Source organism: Sminthopsis crassicaudata, chromosome 3, assembly GCF_048593235.1.
Source record: "Sminthopsis crassicaudata isolate SCR6 chromosome 3, ASM4859323v1, whole genome shotgun sequence".
NCBI lineage: Eukaryota > Metazoa > Chordata > Mammalia > Dasyuromorphia > Dasyuridae > Sminthopsis > Sminthopsis crassicaudata.
The window spans coordinates 329,635,550-329,650,551 of NC_133619.1; the positions used below are offsets into that span (position 1 = coordinate 329,635,550).

A 15,002-nucleotide genomic window follows, 5' to 3' on the forward strand; every position below is an offset into this window, starting at 1 on the left:
CAGTTTTCCCACATCCCCTCCAACATTCTGCATTATCTTTTCCTGTCATTCTAGCCAAACTGACAGGTTGTAGTGGTATCTCAGAGTTATCTTAATTTGCATTTCTCTGATTAATAATGACTTGGAGCATATTTTCTATATGGCTAGAAATAGTTTCAATTTCTTCATCTGAGAATTGTTTGTTCATCAATGGAATTTTTCAAAGGAAAGCTAGATGACCACTTACTGAAGGAGGCTATAAAGGGAATACTTTTTCAAGTGAGGTTTGAACTAGATAGTCTTTCACTCTGAAATATTTTAATTTTGACCACAGACAAATGACTTAAATCTCTTAGTACTTCTGGGCAACTTTCTAAGACTGTAAATTCACTAACAATTGTTAATATGCTTTGATAGAGGAAGAAATCTCACTGGGAATTATCTAGACCAATAAAAATCACAGTTTCAAATAAAAAAGTCAGTTAAACTCTCTAACTTATCCTTAAAATAGGGATAATCCTTTTTTCTACATATTCTAGAGGGTTGTTGTAAGGATGGAATAAAATTGTGCATGTAAAACACTCTATATAAAGTACTGGATTAGTGTTAGCTTTACATGAGTAGTACTGATTAAGCATTTCTGTTAAACATGGAAAGCCTCAGAAAGGGAACATTCCCCTTACCCAAGGCTTGGTATTTCTGAAAAGGCCATAGAGGGTATCCTTTACAAAAGTTTGCTTATTGCTTGGATAATTAATCTTAGAACACAATAGCCATTTCATGAGTAAAATCAGCAACAGAAACCCAGTTAACAATATCAGGAAATAAACTTTACTGGTGTCCACAGCAGTCATCTGATAAACAAATAAAGTCTAATAATAGATTTAGGGGTGGATATACAATCTCAAGTGTTGTTCCAAGTATGCAGGAATCACAGCCTTGGTCATAGTCTGTGTTTCTGGTTGATCAACTAAGCATATAATGTGAGTAATAACAATCTTTCAGGGTATCTCTGTTGTTTCTCTGTTTTGTCTTCTGTCTGTGTATCCCCAAACATATTTGGGGTTGGGGAAGAGCTAAGAAGACAGCATCTATTAGAATCAGTCAGAAACAAGGTAGAACCCAAAATAAGAAGTGCCACTGTTACATATTATGAATATCTCTTTGGTGGAAATTTCAGCTTTCTGATTCTCCCTTTCTTTAGCTTCATATCCATCATTCCCCTGAGAAAAACAAGTGAGTGTGTTCTAGCTAATATTATCCCAATTGATGAATTGTGATATGATATGTACAAGAGTATATCTTCATTTATTGTCGATTGATTTGTCTAGGTTTCTCCAGTATGAATTTTGCTGTTCTACATGATGTCCTGGTTCCATTCCATTTTGAGAGCCTGGAAACTCCTGTTGACCAGAGTCCCACATAAGCTCTACAGGGACATAACTTCTGAAGGCCATGTTGTCATTCACCCTTTGCCTGTTATCTGAAGAGCAAAGATCATTTGACTTTCCCTGTGATTTCTTGTTCTGTGGAGAAAACCCTTGTAGTTAACAAATGGCACCCACTGGAGCTTAGAGAAAATTCCAAGGGCTTTTGGGGCTAGTGATTACTGGCTTCTCCAGCCCTTGTATTATTCCTTGTGATAGTTGCAATGCTGAAAAGTTTTTCCACTTAAAGGGAGGTATCCCACAGATGGATGATCACTGGGATGCACCCCCTACCAATATCTCAGTGAAGATGTCTAATCTTTGTAGTCCCCTTTGTGCCAAAGTTCCCCCTTGGCTTTTCCATCCTATTGACAAACAAGTATTGCATGGAGATATAAAGCAAGAACTAAAGGAAAAGCTTAGGGAACAGAGTGCAAAGGTGGTAACTGAGCCTAATAAGCCATTTTGTCCACGTATGCTCTATGATGGACCTGAGAGATCTCTGAGCAGTATCTATGGAGACAAGGAGTCTGCTCTTCCCAGATCTGAAGCTTTTTCTCGGCCGAACCTGTTCCATTCACTCCCCAGCCCAAAGGACATCAAACAAGAAGCAAGGCGTCGGCTACAGCTCCACAGACAGAACAGCTCCCCAAATCTTGCTCTTTCTCATCTAAAGCAAGGTTTAGATATGATCAAATACAGGAACACAGACTATATACAGGACTCTAGGGAAACCAGAAGACTGGAATTGGGAAGAAAAGTTCATCTCAAGGGCCGACTGTACATTCCAACTTTTGAAGAATTCAAGAAAATGAGACAGAAGTTGCTGGACCCATCCTTAGGTACCCCCAAACAAAGAACTCTTGAAGAGCCCCAGCCTTCTCAGGAAGGTGGTGAGAACAAAACCTTTATGGTCTATAAGGAGCCTTCTTTGTTCTCTATAGCTCGCAGCCAACCAGTTTCAGAAATGAATAATAACTGCAGTGTAGGACTGTGTGATTCAAATTCCACCCAGAACCATCTTATTTCTCACAATTTAACAACTGACAAAAAACCATTTATTTCACAAGACACTGACTCTTGGATTCAGAGCCCCCAGAACTGCAACTCTGTAGTCCCTAGGAGAGATGACCCTCCAGATCCCATCTGTTGCAGCCCAATTCCCAGGTCTATATTGCAAGTGGACCACAACAAAGAAAAGCATCAGACAAAAGAGGAAAAGGCAGGCATTCTAGACCTTTCATGTGTAGTCTGCCACAGTTCACCACAGTCCCCAGTCTCTGACGTGCCATTATCCTTTTGTCCTACTTTGCTGCTCAAAGTCACTGACCCGACTTGCTATGGCAGCAAACTGCAGAAGATGAAGGAAGGGATGATTGACTCAGCCCTGGGCCTTATTAAGAAAAGGTATAGAATTGGTATGAAGGTACAAAGGGAAATGCTAGGGGGGAAAATGCTCAAGTAAATGGTTTCTTATCTTCTTCTCACTTCCAGAGGCCTAATTTGGGCATTATGGGGTCTCTCCCAGGCAGGAAGGAGACAGGAGTGCTTCTTGCAACCACTGTTATAAAGTAGACTTAAGCTCCTCAGGATAATCAAGGTCCCAGGGGTCTTTGATTGGGGGAATAACAGTAACAACAACAAACCTTATATTGTACTTTGCTGTTTACAAAGCATTTTATATATATTCATATATATGTATATATAAACCCATTTGGTTGTTTCACTAACCATTTAGATATTCTTAATCCCTATTTTAGTTGAGAGAAACTAGGGACTTGGTCTGGGTCACACATATATTAAGTATCTGAGGCAGGATTAGAACTCAGATCTTCCCGATTTCAGGATCAATATTCTAGCTGTACAATATGCCAAGCTGCCTCTTAGGATGGCCAAGCCCCTAAACAAATCCCTTAGGACCACTCCATACTCAATCTACAACCTTTACTACCAGGACAAAGTAGCTTCCATCTGGATTCTATTTCCCTCATCTAAATGTCATTCACTTCCTTTCTGCCAATCCATTTTCCTTCCTTCTTTAAAAACTTTATTCCATACTTAGATCTTGAAGCTTTTATTGATTTAATGTCACATGTCCTATAAACTCTCTTACACCTCAGTGCTTTTTATATACTCTGCACTCTTTTATTGACATCCATATGCTGCTTTGTTCACATACATAAATGGGTGTAATGCAATCATCCAGTGTTTGAGTCTCTTTATATCTTCCACAATGCCTAATTCAGGGTTTGATACATAGGGGGTCCTTAAGGCTAAGAATTTGTGGAGCTAATGGTAACATTGCTTCCTGTAGTTGTAGGCTCAATGTCAAGTCTTCAGCACGGTCACAGGATCCCCAGGATGTTGCTCATGCTTCGCTGGACAATAACAACCCTTCGCAGATGTGCTGGAAGGACCTGAAAAACAAGACTGCAAGGGACACTCAATTGGTTGGATGGGTAAGCCCTGAACACAGTGAGTAGTGAACCCAGCATTTCAAAGTTAAAAAGAACCTTAAAGGCAATGTAGTCCAAACCTGTACCTGCTGAGGAATTCCTCTATAACATCCCTGAAAAGTGATTAACCAGCTTCTGCTTTGAAATCTCCAGTGAGGGAGAGCCTACTGCTTCCTGAGTTAGCCTGTCTCACCTTGGAATAGCTGTAAATGAACAAAAGTTAAGACTTGTGTAAGCTGAAATTTCTCTCTGACTTCCCCATTGTTTCTAGTTGTGTCCTTTAGGGCCCAGATGAATATGTCTGTCATTTTCCATATGACAGCCCACAAGGTAGAAAGAGTTCTGTCTAGTGTTGAAAGAGGTAGGATAGCCATTATATTCTTTGATATGGAAGGGAAGTATGAAATAGGGATTTGGAGAATTTGAGTGAGGCCTGGGAAGAAGACATGGGTACATCTGTAATGAGGCCCCTGGTTAAGTCTAAGCATTCAAAATAATCTAGAGCAGGTTATTTGATGAAGCCTATGAACCCCCTTACAGAAAAACATTTTAAATGCCTAAAATATATGAGATTACAAAGAAAATTAATCATGTAAAATCCTGTTATCAAAGTATCTTTTAAAAATATGTTCACAGACCATTGGTTAGAGATTGATCTAGAGAGAAGTTGTAGATTAAAATTGACATCTGGAGAGAAGTCATAAGAGTCCAGGGCCCTCTGATACTTATTCCAGGCTATTTTCCTACTGTTAAAAGATAGATTACCTCTCTGTACTTCATTCTGGCAACATGGGTATGTCCCAACTTGAAAAGCAAACCTGTTTCTGAATAGGATGAGCAGAATAAACAGGTCATTGCTATAAAAGTGAATTTTGTGATTCTAAAAGCAAGGGCAGAATGATTTAAACAGCTATGGTAATGAATTCCTAACTGCAAAGGATAAAATAAGTTATAATTAGAATGACCTTGGGGAATACAGAGATAACACAAGGGGGAATAGGGAAACATCATAGTGAATGTGGGGCAAATATCAGTGACTAACTCAGAATCCTCTCATTGTTATTCTAGTCCCACTTCTATTCCTGTGTGATTGGTTCCCCTGAACACCTTGCTCTATCTAGGTTATGATCAGCAGCTTCTTTTTCTGGCTGTGGGTAATATTTCCCTCATTGCTCCCCTCAGTCCTTATTTTCTCTATCACTTGAGTCCTTCTTTGGCTTTGATGTTTCTGAAACCCTCGCTGTTCTGGTTGTCATCACTCTAATACTCCCTCTTTTATTCCCTCCCTCTCACCCCTATCCTGCACTCACTCTCTCTCTTGCCCCATCCCCTCTTGACTGCTGTGCCATATATCTTACAGACTTTGAGCCCCGGCTGCCATTGCTCCAGTTTGAACAATTCCAGGTCCCCCCAGGAGTGTCAACCTCAACCTCATTTTAGTGGCTCAGCACCAAAGACAACCAGCTGGAAAAAGTACCTGGAGTTGAGGAGTGCTGCCATCATTCACCAGCATACAGACAGATGCCAGACCAAGAAAAACCCTGGTACCAATCTCTCCCAATAATTACCTTCCCCTATTCCCAGACCTGAAGACTGACAAGTGACCATCACTAGCCGTGCTATAGCCTTCTATATACCCACTTTGATTGCAACGTGGGCAGCAGTTTGCTGATTCGTCAGGTTCATTTACTCTGCTGAGTGGGATATGCCCTGTAGCCTCAGGATAACAAGGAGCATGATCAGGAAGAAGCCCATTTCTATCCTTGTTAACTGACTACTGGATCTTTAGTCCTTTCTGTATCTTTCTGTATCTTTACTGATGTTATATCCCAAAGAAATTCCTAATTCCTCAGAGACTACCACATAGCTCAAATGGCAATAGACAAAGTCAGTTAATCTCTCTGAGTCTCAGTTTCCTCATTTGTAAAATGAAGGAGTTAGACTACATGATCTTTTAGGGTTTCTTCTAAATCTAGATCTATGGTCTATGACTCTGATCCTATGATCTTCTAGTCTTCACAAATGGATGACAACAGAGAGAGCTACTAGATAACTGCAAAGATCTCCTTAGTAGAAGAATTCTCCCCCCTCCCCCAGTTTCTTTCTCTTTCTCTCATTAAGGTGACCTTTGAGCAAGGGCAACAGATGCTGTACATCAAGAATGAAATTTATGATCATAGTCAATCCCTCTCAAGAAATGTTCTTCATTGACATATTTTGTTCCTCGCTGCCACTCCCTTTGTGACTTTTACATTCTTCTCATTCCTCTCCTGGAAAGTGCTTTAGTTATAAATTCCCCATGTCCTTGCAGCAAGTAAGCATAAGTAGTTATGACATTCAAAGCATGGAGACTTTTCCTGCCAGGAGGGTGTCTTTTGCCTCAAAATTCTACAATCTTATATTAACACTTTTTAAAGAAATTTCTCACCTGGTCCTGTCCGGTTTGAATAGCCCAAAGTTTTTGGAATAAGTGTACATTTTTGGGCACTATTCACATTTTTTAGATTATATGTCGCTTCTCTAAACTCTATATTCCATCATGATGGTGGACTATCCCCTGGACCTTTACCCCTTCAACTGTGCATATAAAGAACCACAAGAGTCACTCTAGGATTTCATTGATTTTGCAATAAAAGAGAAAAATGTCCCTTGAAATTAACAGCTCTACTTTAAAGAAGGATAAAAAGATTAGCTTTTTTGCTTCTCAAATTTGGAAACAATTGCTAATTTCTGAGCATAGCCAAGCAGAGATATAATTCTACTTTGGCTTATTGTTGTTGAAAAGTTCATTGGATCATTCATTTATTTCAAAATTAAGCATTTCTTCCAAACTAAATATGTTCTTCTGTTGTGTGGTAAAAACAAGTTTATATGGAAGCTAACTACTAACAATTCAACTTTTACTCTTGATTTCAAGTGTATTTTCATACCAGGGAAACAATATAAAACTGCAGAAAACCCTTTATAATTGTGTTCCCAATTAATTCAGAATTTCTGGATATTTGGACAAAAATTAACCTATACCATCAATGAAAAATATAGACTATATCGCAAAGATATATTTAAACTTCTTTTTTTTCTATTTAATAGTTTTTATTTATATATTTAAACTTCTAAAAAGAATAAAATGACTTCAATCACATTAGAAACTATTTATATATTAATAGTTGAGGTACCAATTTAGAAATAGTATTGTTACTATAGTAAGTTACTAGAGATACTGAAAATAAAATAAAATTTTAAAATAATATACTCTAAAATTTTTTATTAATTCAGCATTTATTTTAATTAATACAAATTAGTAGAGTTTTGCTGTATTTTAATTGTTAATCTGAATTCCTCTAAACCACATTATCATACCCCCAACAGTTGTGACTCTTAATCTTAGTATTTTAAGCCTGGGGAAAATTATGAAAGAAAGGAAGTTTTGAGGGGGAGAAGATGAGTTTGGTTTTATACTTGAGATGTTGGTAAGATAAAAGGGGGTGAAGAGGTGGGGGTTGCCCATCAGTAGACAGTGTGATATAATGACAAAAATAGTTTGTTCTAGTATAGATTGTATTCTAGATTTACCACTAATTAGTTAAGAACTTGGATAAGTCATTTTATTTCTGGACTTCAATTTCCTTGCCTGTAAAATGAGAAACAGGGCTCATTTAAATAATTAATGGGTTCCCTTTGACTCCTGAAATTCAGATTCAGTGAATTCCTAGACCTAATGCAATAGCAGTGTAGAACAATCCAGTGTTTCACTTCCTTACTGCCTAAATTTGTCTGTCCTTTGCAAATAAATTGGGTTTTAAATGTGTTTTTATTTGGATGGGGTGGGGAAGCAGGAGTTCTTGGATTTTTTTCTCATATGGATGTTCTTCTCTTCAGCCTTTTTTGGAACAGAATTTCCAGATATCCCTCATGGCTGGAACTTGGATGAGAACAACTGTTCCCCATCTGTGATACAACATTGGAATAACAAGGACTGCCTTAGAACAGACAATGGGATAACAGAGGAAAAGAATGAGAATGAACCAAGTGGAGACCAAGAGGCAGCAGGGCAAGGCCTGAAGACTAAGGCAGTTGAAATAGAGCATGTGGACACTGGCCTTGAGCCAGTCCCAGACAAAAATTGGCACAGCCAGGCATCCACAATGTCAGACTCCCCAGAGGCACATTGCACAGACTGTGGGGAGAGGAAAGAAGCCTTGAGCCTAGAGTATGGGAGTCTTTGTGGACAGTGTACCAAGCTACGATGGGAACGGAAACAGGCAGTGTTGGAGTTCATTCATACAGAGGCCAGCTATGGGGAAGATCTGCATATTCTTAAGGAACAGTTTCAGTTGCCTATGCAGTCTGCTGGACTGTTGAACCCTGGACAGCTGCTGGTTGTGTTCAGCAATATTCAGGAGCTCATTGATCTCAATGAAAGATTTCTGAAGAGCCTGAAGCAAGAGATTGCCCAAGCTTTGTCACAGGTATGGGGTCTTAGAGGGGCTGCTCTTTTTTCCCCAGAAAGTATGTAACTCCAATCAGATTTGATGTAAGGTACCTTCTCGCTTGGTATATTGTCAATGCTTGCATCATTTTTACTATGGAAACATCATTTTTAAAATTAGAAATAGCCCTGAGACCCTTTCCTAGAAAGGAAGAATTGGGTCTGTACTATTTCCTTCTTCCTGATAAGACATCGGTTGATGAGTGATTGGGGTCTCTTCCTTATGTTTACAGGGTGATGATGACCTGATGACTGTGTGCATTGGTGAGATCTTCCTGGAGTATGTCAACATGTTGCCTGCTTTCCAGACTTACTGTCTTCAGCAGGCATCCTCCATAAGCACTCTCAGCACCCTGGAGAAGGAAAAGGAGCTACTTCGGTAGGGGGTATGGAACGAGCAGGAGTATTGGGTGGTGGGGGTAGATATCAAATGGATTGAGGTATGCAGGAAGAGCCATGGAAGCTTAAAAAGAACTATATTTGCCTCATCATTGTCCATCCAGAAAAAGTCACAAATAGTAACCTCAAATTATATGGAGCCTCCTGAGGCCAGGTGTAAATTCTAACTTAAACTCTGGCCCTGACCTTTGACCTTGTCCCTCTGGTAAAAATAATTACAGAGCCCAAAATAGACTATTCTAACCTGTATCTGAAGAGGAATTCCCTCTATAAAATCCCAGAGAAGTAGTTATGCAACTTCTGTTCAAATACTACCAGTGATACTGCTCTTTTATCACCTCCTAAGGTAGCATTCCCTTTCCCTTTTGTACAGCTTTAATAGGACTTTCCCCCCCAAATCTACTAAACAAAATCTCTGGGACTAAACAGAGCAAGTTTATTATTATTATTATTTTTTTGCTTTCTTTCCCTCCTCCATACCATCACTGCTGTAGTATAAATAGTTTGATGGAAAGAGATGATCAATAGGAAGAGTTTTATAACAGCTGGTAAACAGGAATCAAAGGATTAAAAGTAGACTAACAAATAACGGTAATAAATAACACTAACAAACATTGCTCACCAATAGTTCATTAAAAAGTCATTATATCTAGTTGCATTTTAGAGTCTCTTCATTTAAAATATTATTTATTGAATTATATTTGTGGTGTTTTTCTTGTTTTAGTACCAAACTTTGCAGTTAGTTTTTTTTTTTTTCCTCTTTAAGGGCTACCTGAATGCTGGCTGTCAAACTAATACATTGTAAAAGTTTACCTTATAGTTATGTTTTTTTTCTTTTGATTAAAGATTAAATTATGATTTTGAAAAAAGTTTTCCTTTTGAATTAAATGCCTACATATATACAACCAGATACAACTATATTGCTATCTCCTAAGAAAAGACCAACTCAATATTAAGTAAATAAAAACAATTTCAGATTCCTCTACTCTAGTTTGAAAATTAAACTGAACTTTTGGGTAATCCTCCCAATACTTATAATTTCTTATCAGAGCTTCTTATTGTGATGGATTGTTCCTATTTGCTGCATCAGCAGGGATGCTTTCAAAGTAGGTTACGCAGGACCACTTTGATGTTGTAAATGATATTACCATTAATGCCAGGAGAACAAAGCATGAGTCTAGTTTGCCAGGAAGCAAAATAGGAGAACAAAAGGGGAAGAGGTCAGGAGATGATATATGAAGAAAGTTAGATGTTATTAGATGTATTATTCTTGACTGAGTGTTTCCTTTGTATCTAATTCTACTTGGTATTGTGAAGAATATAGAGGAAGGGTGAAATAAGATTTTTTGATCTAGAGATCTTCCTTTTACTCCCAAGTGTTTGCCTTACAGAGTACCTCTTCTTGGGGTGTCTGTGGCTTTGATGCAAGGGTTTTTTGAATATATGTTACAGCATGGATCAATCAATGTCAATAATGTGACATATAAGACATACTGCATTACCATTATTTTTCTGGTAATGTTTCTGACCATAAATCTAGAAAATTAAATCTCTGAAGAATCCAAATTGCACGTATAGAAATAGAAACACAGCGTGTGTATAAATGGCACAATAGTAACTTACATATGAGAAAAGTCACGTACTGATCATGAGATATAAGTGACTGAGTGCAATTACAGAATAGTGGAAAGGGTGCTGTTTGAAGATGGAGGGCTTTGGTCCAAACTCCACCTCTGCTTTCTACTGTTTGTGTGAATTAGTTTCCTTAGTTACAGAATTGGGTCAGATGGCCTCTGAAGTCCCTTTCAGTTCTAAATCTAGCATTCTATAGTGATTGCAAATTTCTTTCTTAGGTTATAATTTATTGTACCGATAAGAAAAAAATAATATTATCTTTGTTTTCTCTCTTAATTGCCTATCCCAGCATTTTCCTCCATGCTTCACAGACTAACAACACGGCACTGAGGCGGATGAACCTGCACTCATTCCTAATGGCCCCATTGCAACGTATCACCAAATATCCGCTTTTGTTGAGCCGAATCACACAGGCCACAGCTACCTTCCACCCTGACTACAGCTGCCTCTGTGAGGCCACAAGTCGCTTAGCCTCTTACTTGGAACACATCAATAGGAAGACAAAACAGGAAGGCAGCTTGCTCTGGCGCCCCTTCCGCCAGAATGTCGGGCACCTTCACGAGCCAGTTGCTGCCATTGATCGTCGGGAGCTGGCACTGAAGACACTAGGCTGGCTGTGGGAAGAGACACGCTTTGTAATGGAAGGAGCACTGCAAATGGCTCAGCCCCCTGACGGCCCCTGGACTAGAAGGGGCAGTAGAACCCTGAAGTTCCAGGCTCTGCAGGTGATACTGATGGCTAAACTACAGAAACCAGCTGAAAGTGGCTCAAGGCATGGGGGCCCAGCTCAGGGGCCAGTGGGAGACGCTGCATTAGTGCTAATCCGTGATAAGAATTATGGTAAACTGAGTTTGTTGAGAAGCCCAATTAAGCTGGGCCAGTGTGTGGTATCAGCTGATCCCTTTTGCAAGACCTTTGAGCTACTAGAGATACAGCAGGGCGCCTTTATCCTGCGGGATGATGACTATGCCCATACTCAGCTTTGGCTCCATCACATCCGTGGTTACGCCCGGCAGCTGGGATCCTGGAAGAGGCGGCGGAATGCCCTGCCCAACATCATGATCACTATTCCCAGCCATCCTTGAGCCTAGAGGTATCCCTAATTAGGATAAAAAGGGATAAAAAAACAACAACATGATTTCAATTACATTAGATCCCTAAAACGATCTTTCTAGGAAGGATCTAGGTGTGTGCTAAGGACCCTACTCTCCTTTCTTAACTAGGGACCCTAGTTCCCTCAGTTGGAGAAACCTATTTTCCCTGGAGAGACGAGAAAAGAACTCATTCCTTCTAGTCTGACTTGGCTTCTCTGTTCTGTTAATCTTGGTTGCAAATCTATAGTCCTACCAAGTTTTTGAGAGCTTAAGTAAAGCCCCATTCAGCCTAGGGACCATGCAGTTTTCATTGCACATAATCAGGAAGCAGATTCTATGTCTTTCTCCAAATCCTCAGAACCAAAGGGAGAGAGAAGATGTAAATACACTTTTTTTTTTTTTTAAACTAAATCAGACTATTTTGGAACCATGTTCATCCACGCTCCTCTTAACCAAACACATACAGAGGGACTACTACTTTGTCAAGTGCCTTTAATCCTTGGGGATTTCTGGGTTATGGCTTCGGTGAAGAGCTGGCCATTTTGGTGTGATAATAGGGAAGGAGAAAAGGTAAAGTACCTGAAAAAGTCAGTCAGGAGGAGTACTACAGAGAAGTACTACCAGAGGAAGAAGGCATTAGATGGGAGAGTAGGTGTCTGCTTTCTAGTGCTTCCTAGTGAAGTGGAAGTGTCACCAACCACTGCAATAGGGATTATTCTTGGTAAATAATTACCCTACTTATACATTTATCCAAAAAAGTATATATTGAATGTGTATTTTCTGCAAGATACTGGGGTCAGAAGCCTGAAACAGAAGCTAAGATAAATGCTCTCAAGAGGCTAGCAATATTAATAATTCCTTTTTGCTTATTCAGATTTTTTTTTTTTTTGCCCTTCCTTCTGATTCCTTTAGTCCATTTCTGAACTCATGATTTAGTCATTCAAAAATATTATGTGAGGTACCTTGGGAGATGCAAAGATAAATAAGACAATGTGTATGCTTGCCTCCGTAGACTAATAAGAGGGTCATTACAGAAATAAATAACTATAATATATAATGTAAAATTAAAATAAGATTATGATATAAACTTTTCTATTACTTCAGAGGAGGGAGAGATTCCTTCTGATTGAAGGTAACGAGAATGTCTTCCTGGAGAAGATGGCACTTGAACTGAGTATTGAATAATGGGAAGACATTGGTTAGGCAAAGCAGAAGGGAAGGAGATTCCACTCAAAAAGGACAATGCTATGGAGTTGTGGAATTAAAAAATATGTTTGGGAAATACAAAATCCAGTCTGGCTAAAGTATAGTTTGTGTAAGGAAAAAGGAGATAAGCTTAGGAAGATTAGATTGAAATAAAATTGGGGAGGGCCTCTATATGACCTCAGAGGTCCTTTCTTAGTATAAGATTCTTTACTTCTGGGGAAAGCCTGGAGACCTTTGTAACCACTTAAAAAGCCACTGCAAATCCTCTAATTCAGCTCCCAAGAGTTCCTTGTACTTTCTGAAAGTCTTCCAGATATGGAGAATCTCCCAATTAAAGGAGAAAAACCAAACCTTCTAGGTACCAGTTCTGCACTTTGATATATTTATATTCCTTGTTGTTGGTCTGAATTTCTTGCTACTGTTAGCCAAGATATTGGACTAAGGATAATAGGTTAGGGAGAACAGAGAAAGTCCATTATTCTAGAAGAGCTATTGTGAATGCTACAACTAGAAATGTGATCACTCTAAATTTAAAAAAAATCAGAATTAAAAAAAATTTTTTTCTCCTGAATTTCTGCCTTCCTTTCTGATTCTCTGGTTCACCTCTTTCTGACCTCCTCTTCCTCCAACTTCTCTGCCCAGGATAGCAGATTTAATCTGCAGAGCAAGAAGAGAGGTACAGGCAGTTGAAGAACCAGGACTAAACAAAGAAATTAATGGACAGTATATCAAATAGTTGAAGGGGAGAAAGGAAAAGAAGATAGCCAGAATAAATGATGGAAAAGATTTTTAAAAATTTGAGGAATAAGGGAGAAAAGGGTTTATTTAAAACTATACTATTATTTTCTGTTCATATTCTAATATTTTTAGAGGAAAAAATCAAGGGCAGTTTGTGCATAATTATATTTGATTTACTATAAAGTCATGTTTACACTAAACCAGTTTCAAAGGTCAGTAGGGTGGAGAAAATTAGTAGAAGGGACATGCAAGCTAACTTCCAAGAAAGTCCAGATTGGAAAGAAGTTTTATATGCAGATCCAGGGAAGATAAAGTCTTCTGTCTTTAAATCTCTGAAAATGGGGCAGAAAATCTTGTTTCTATATGTGGAAAGAGATATTTTGTAGAGTAAATTTCAAGGAGCAGAAAACAAATTACTTTTATGAAAAGTGATTAAGAAGTTCTTAATTTTACCTTTTCTCAAGAGCCAGAGTTGAATAATCTCTTTAGGCAGGATAAATAACATGTTTAAATTTTAAGCCTTTTTTGTTAGTCAAAGTTTTATGGGCAAGAGAAAATTAAACATTCTTTTTAACACAAAATAAAGAAAACGAAGTAATGATTTTAAGAGTTGAATTTTAGAGTGAAAAGTATATGTACAAGGCATATCTTTTTAAATGATGCTCTATTTTATTTTAAAAGGCACACACATGCTACCAACTATTTATGCTGCTAATTTTAATAAAGACATATTTTTATAAAATAAACATAACTGACATTATCATTTATTAATTCATGTACTCTTGATTATCCACACACTGGGGAAAGTTTAGTCTTATGGTCCATTAACTCAGCAAGTGGCATGCCCCAATCAGAGGCTGGAACCAGATTAAAATAGAATAATGCAATGTTCTCTCTAAAATATAATGCTCTCTGTTGAGGTTTTCTTGGGGTCTCTGGGAGCAGCCTTTGTTTCATTCAGTAATCACCACAAGTGCAGCCAGGTGTTAAAGTCCAAATCCTTTATTGTCTCTTTCAAAGTCTTGTCTCCTTTCCTGGGGCCCCGGTAGCTTTCTTATAATCCAGATCCTTTATTATGTCCTTCCTGGGACTGGGCAGCTTTTTGGAGAACCTTTCAGTCTGGCCTTGGTCTTAATGGGGGAAGTGCAGGAGTTCAGGCCAGCCACCAGGAAGATGGAATTGAATTTCTCCCTTTGATTCTGAGAGCTTAAGCTCCTGCTGCCAGTCCTTTGCCTTCTCTCTGAATGAATCCTAGCTGAGGCTCCTAGCTTATGTGCTCCAATCATTATATCACTAGAAACCTGTAGCGAGCTGTCGTCTCCAGAAGCTGCTGGATCGCTCTCTGGGAAGAGATCTGCTGTGTCTACTCAAATCTTTCAGACAGATTCTTCTTCTTGTAGTGAACCGTTGTCTCCAGGCAGTTGCTGTTAACTCTTGTCCAGAGAAGTGACTTCCCTTCCTGCAGAGAGCCAACTTCCCTTCCTGCAGAGAGCTGCGTCAAGCCAGATGTAGTGCAGAGTCTTCTCCTCTTCCTGGAGTGGTATCCTCTTTTATCCTCCCAGAGAATGGGCGTGGGATA

The 15,002-nt window shown here is 38.8% G+C and overlaps 1 protein-coding gene across 4 annotated transcripts in view; it reads left to right on the plus strand.

The window, feature by feature from the left end:
• Positions 1-14,169, plus strand: part of LOC141561565 (uncharacterized) — a 31,414-nt gene extending 17,245 nt beyond the window's left edge. For all 4 annotated transcript variants that reach the window (XM_074301359.1, XM_074301360.1, XM_074301357.1 and 1 more), the window contains exons 2-7: positions 1,311-2,813; positions 3,721-3,865; positions 5,223-5,406; positions 7,742-8,331; positions 8,585-8,730; positions 10,675-14,169. In XM_074301359.1, coding sequence (XP_074157460.1) covers positions 1,672-2,813; positions 3,721-3,865; positions 5,223-5,406; positions 7,742-8,331; positions 8,585-8,730; positions 10,675-11,470 — 3,003 coding nt within the window. In that variant the 5' untranslated portion in view covers positions 1,311-1,671 and the 3' untranslated portion in view covers positions 11,471-14,169. The remainder of the gene's footprint in view (positions 1-1,310; positions 2,814-3,720; positions 3,866-5,222; positions 5,407-7,741; positions 8,332-8,584; positions 8,731-10,674) is intronic.
• Positions 14,170-15,002: the final 833 nt, after the last annotated feature.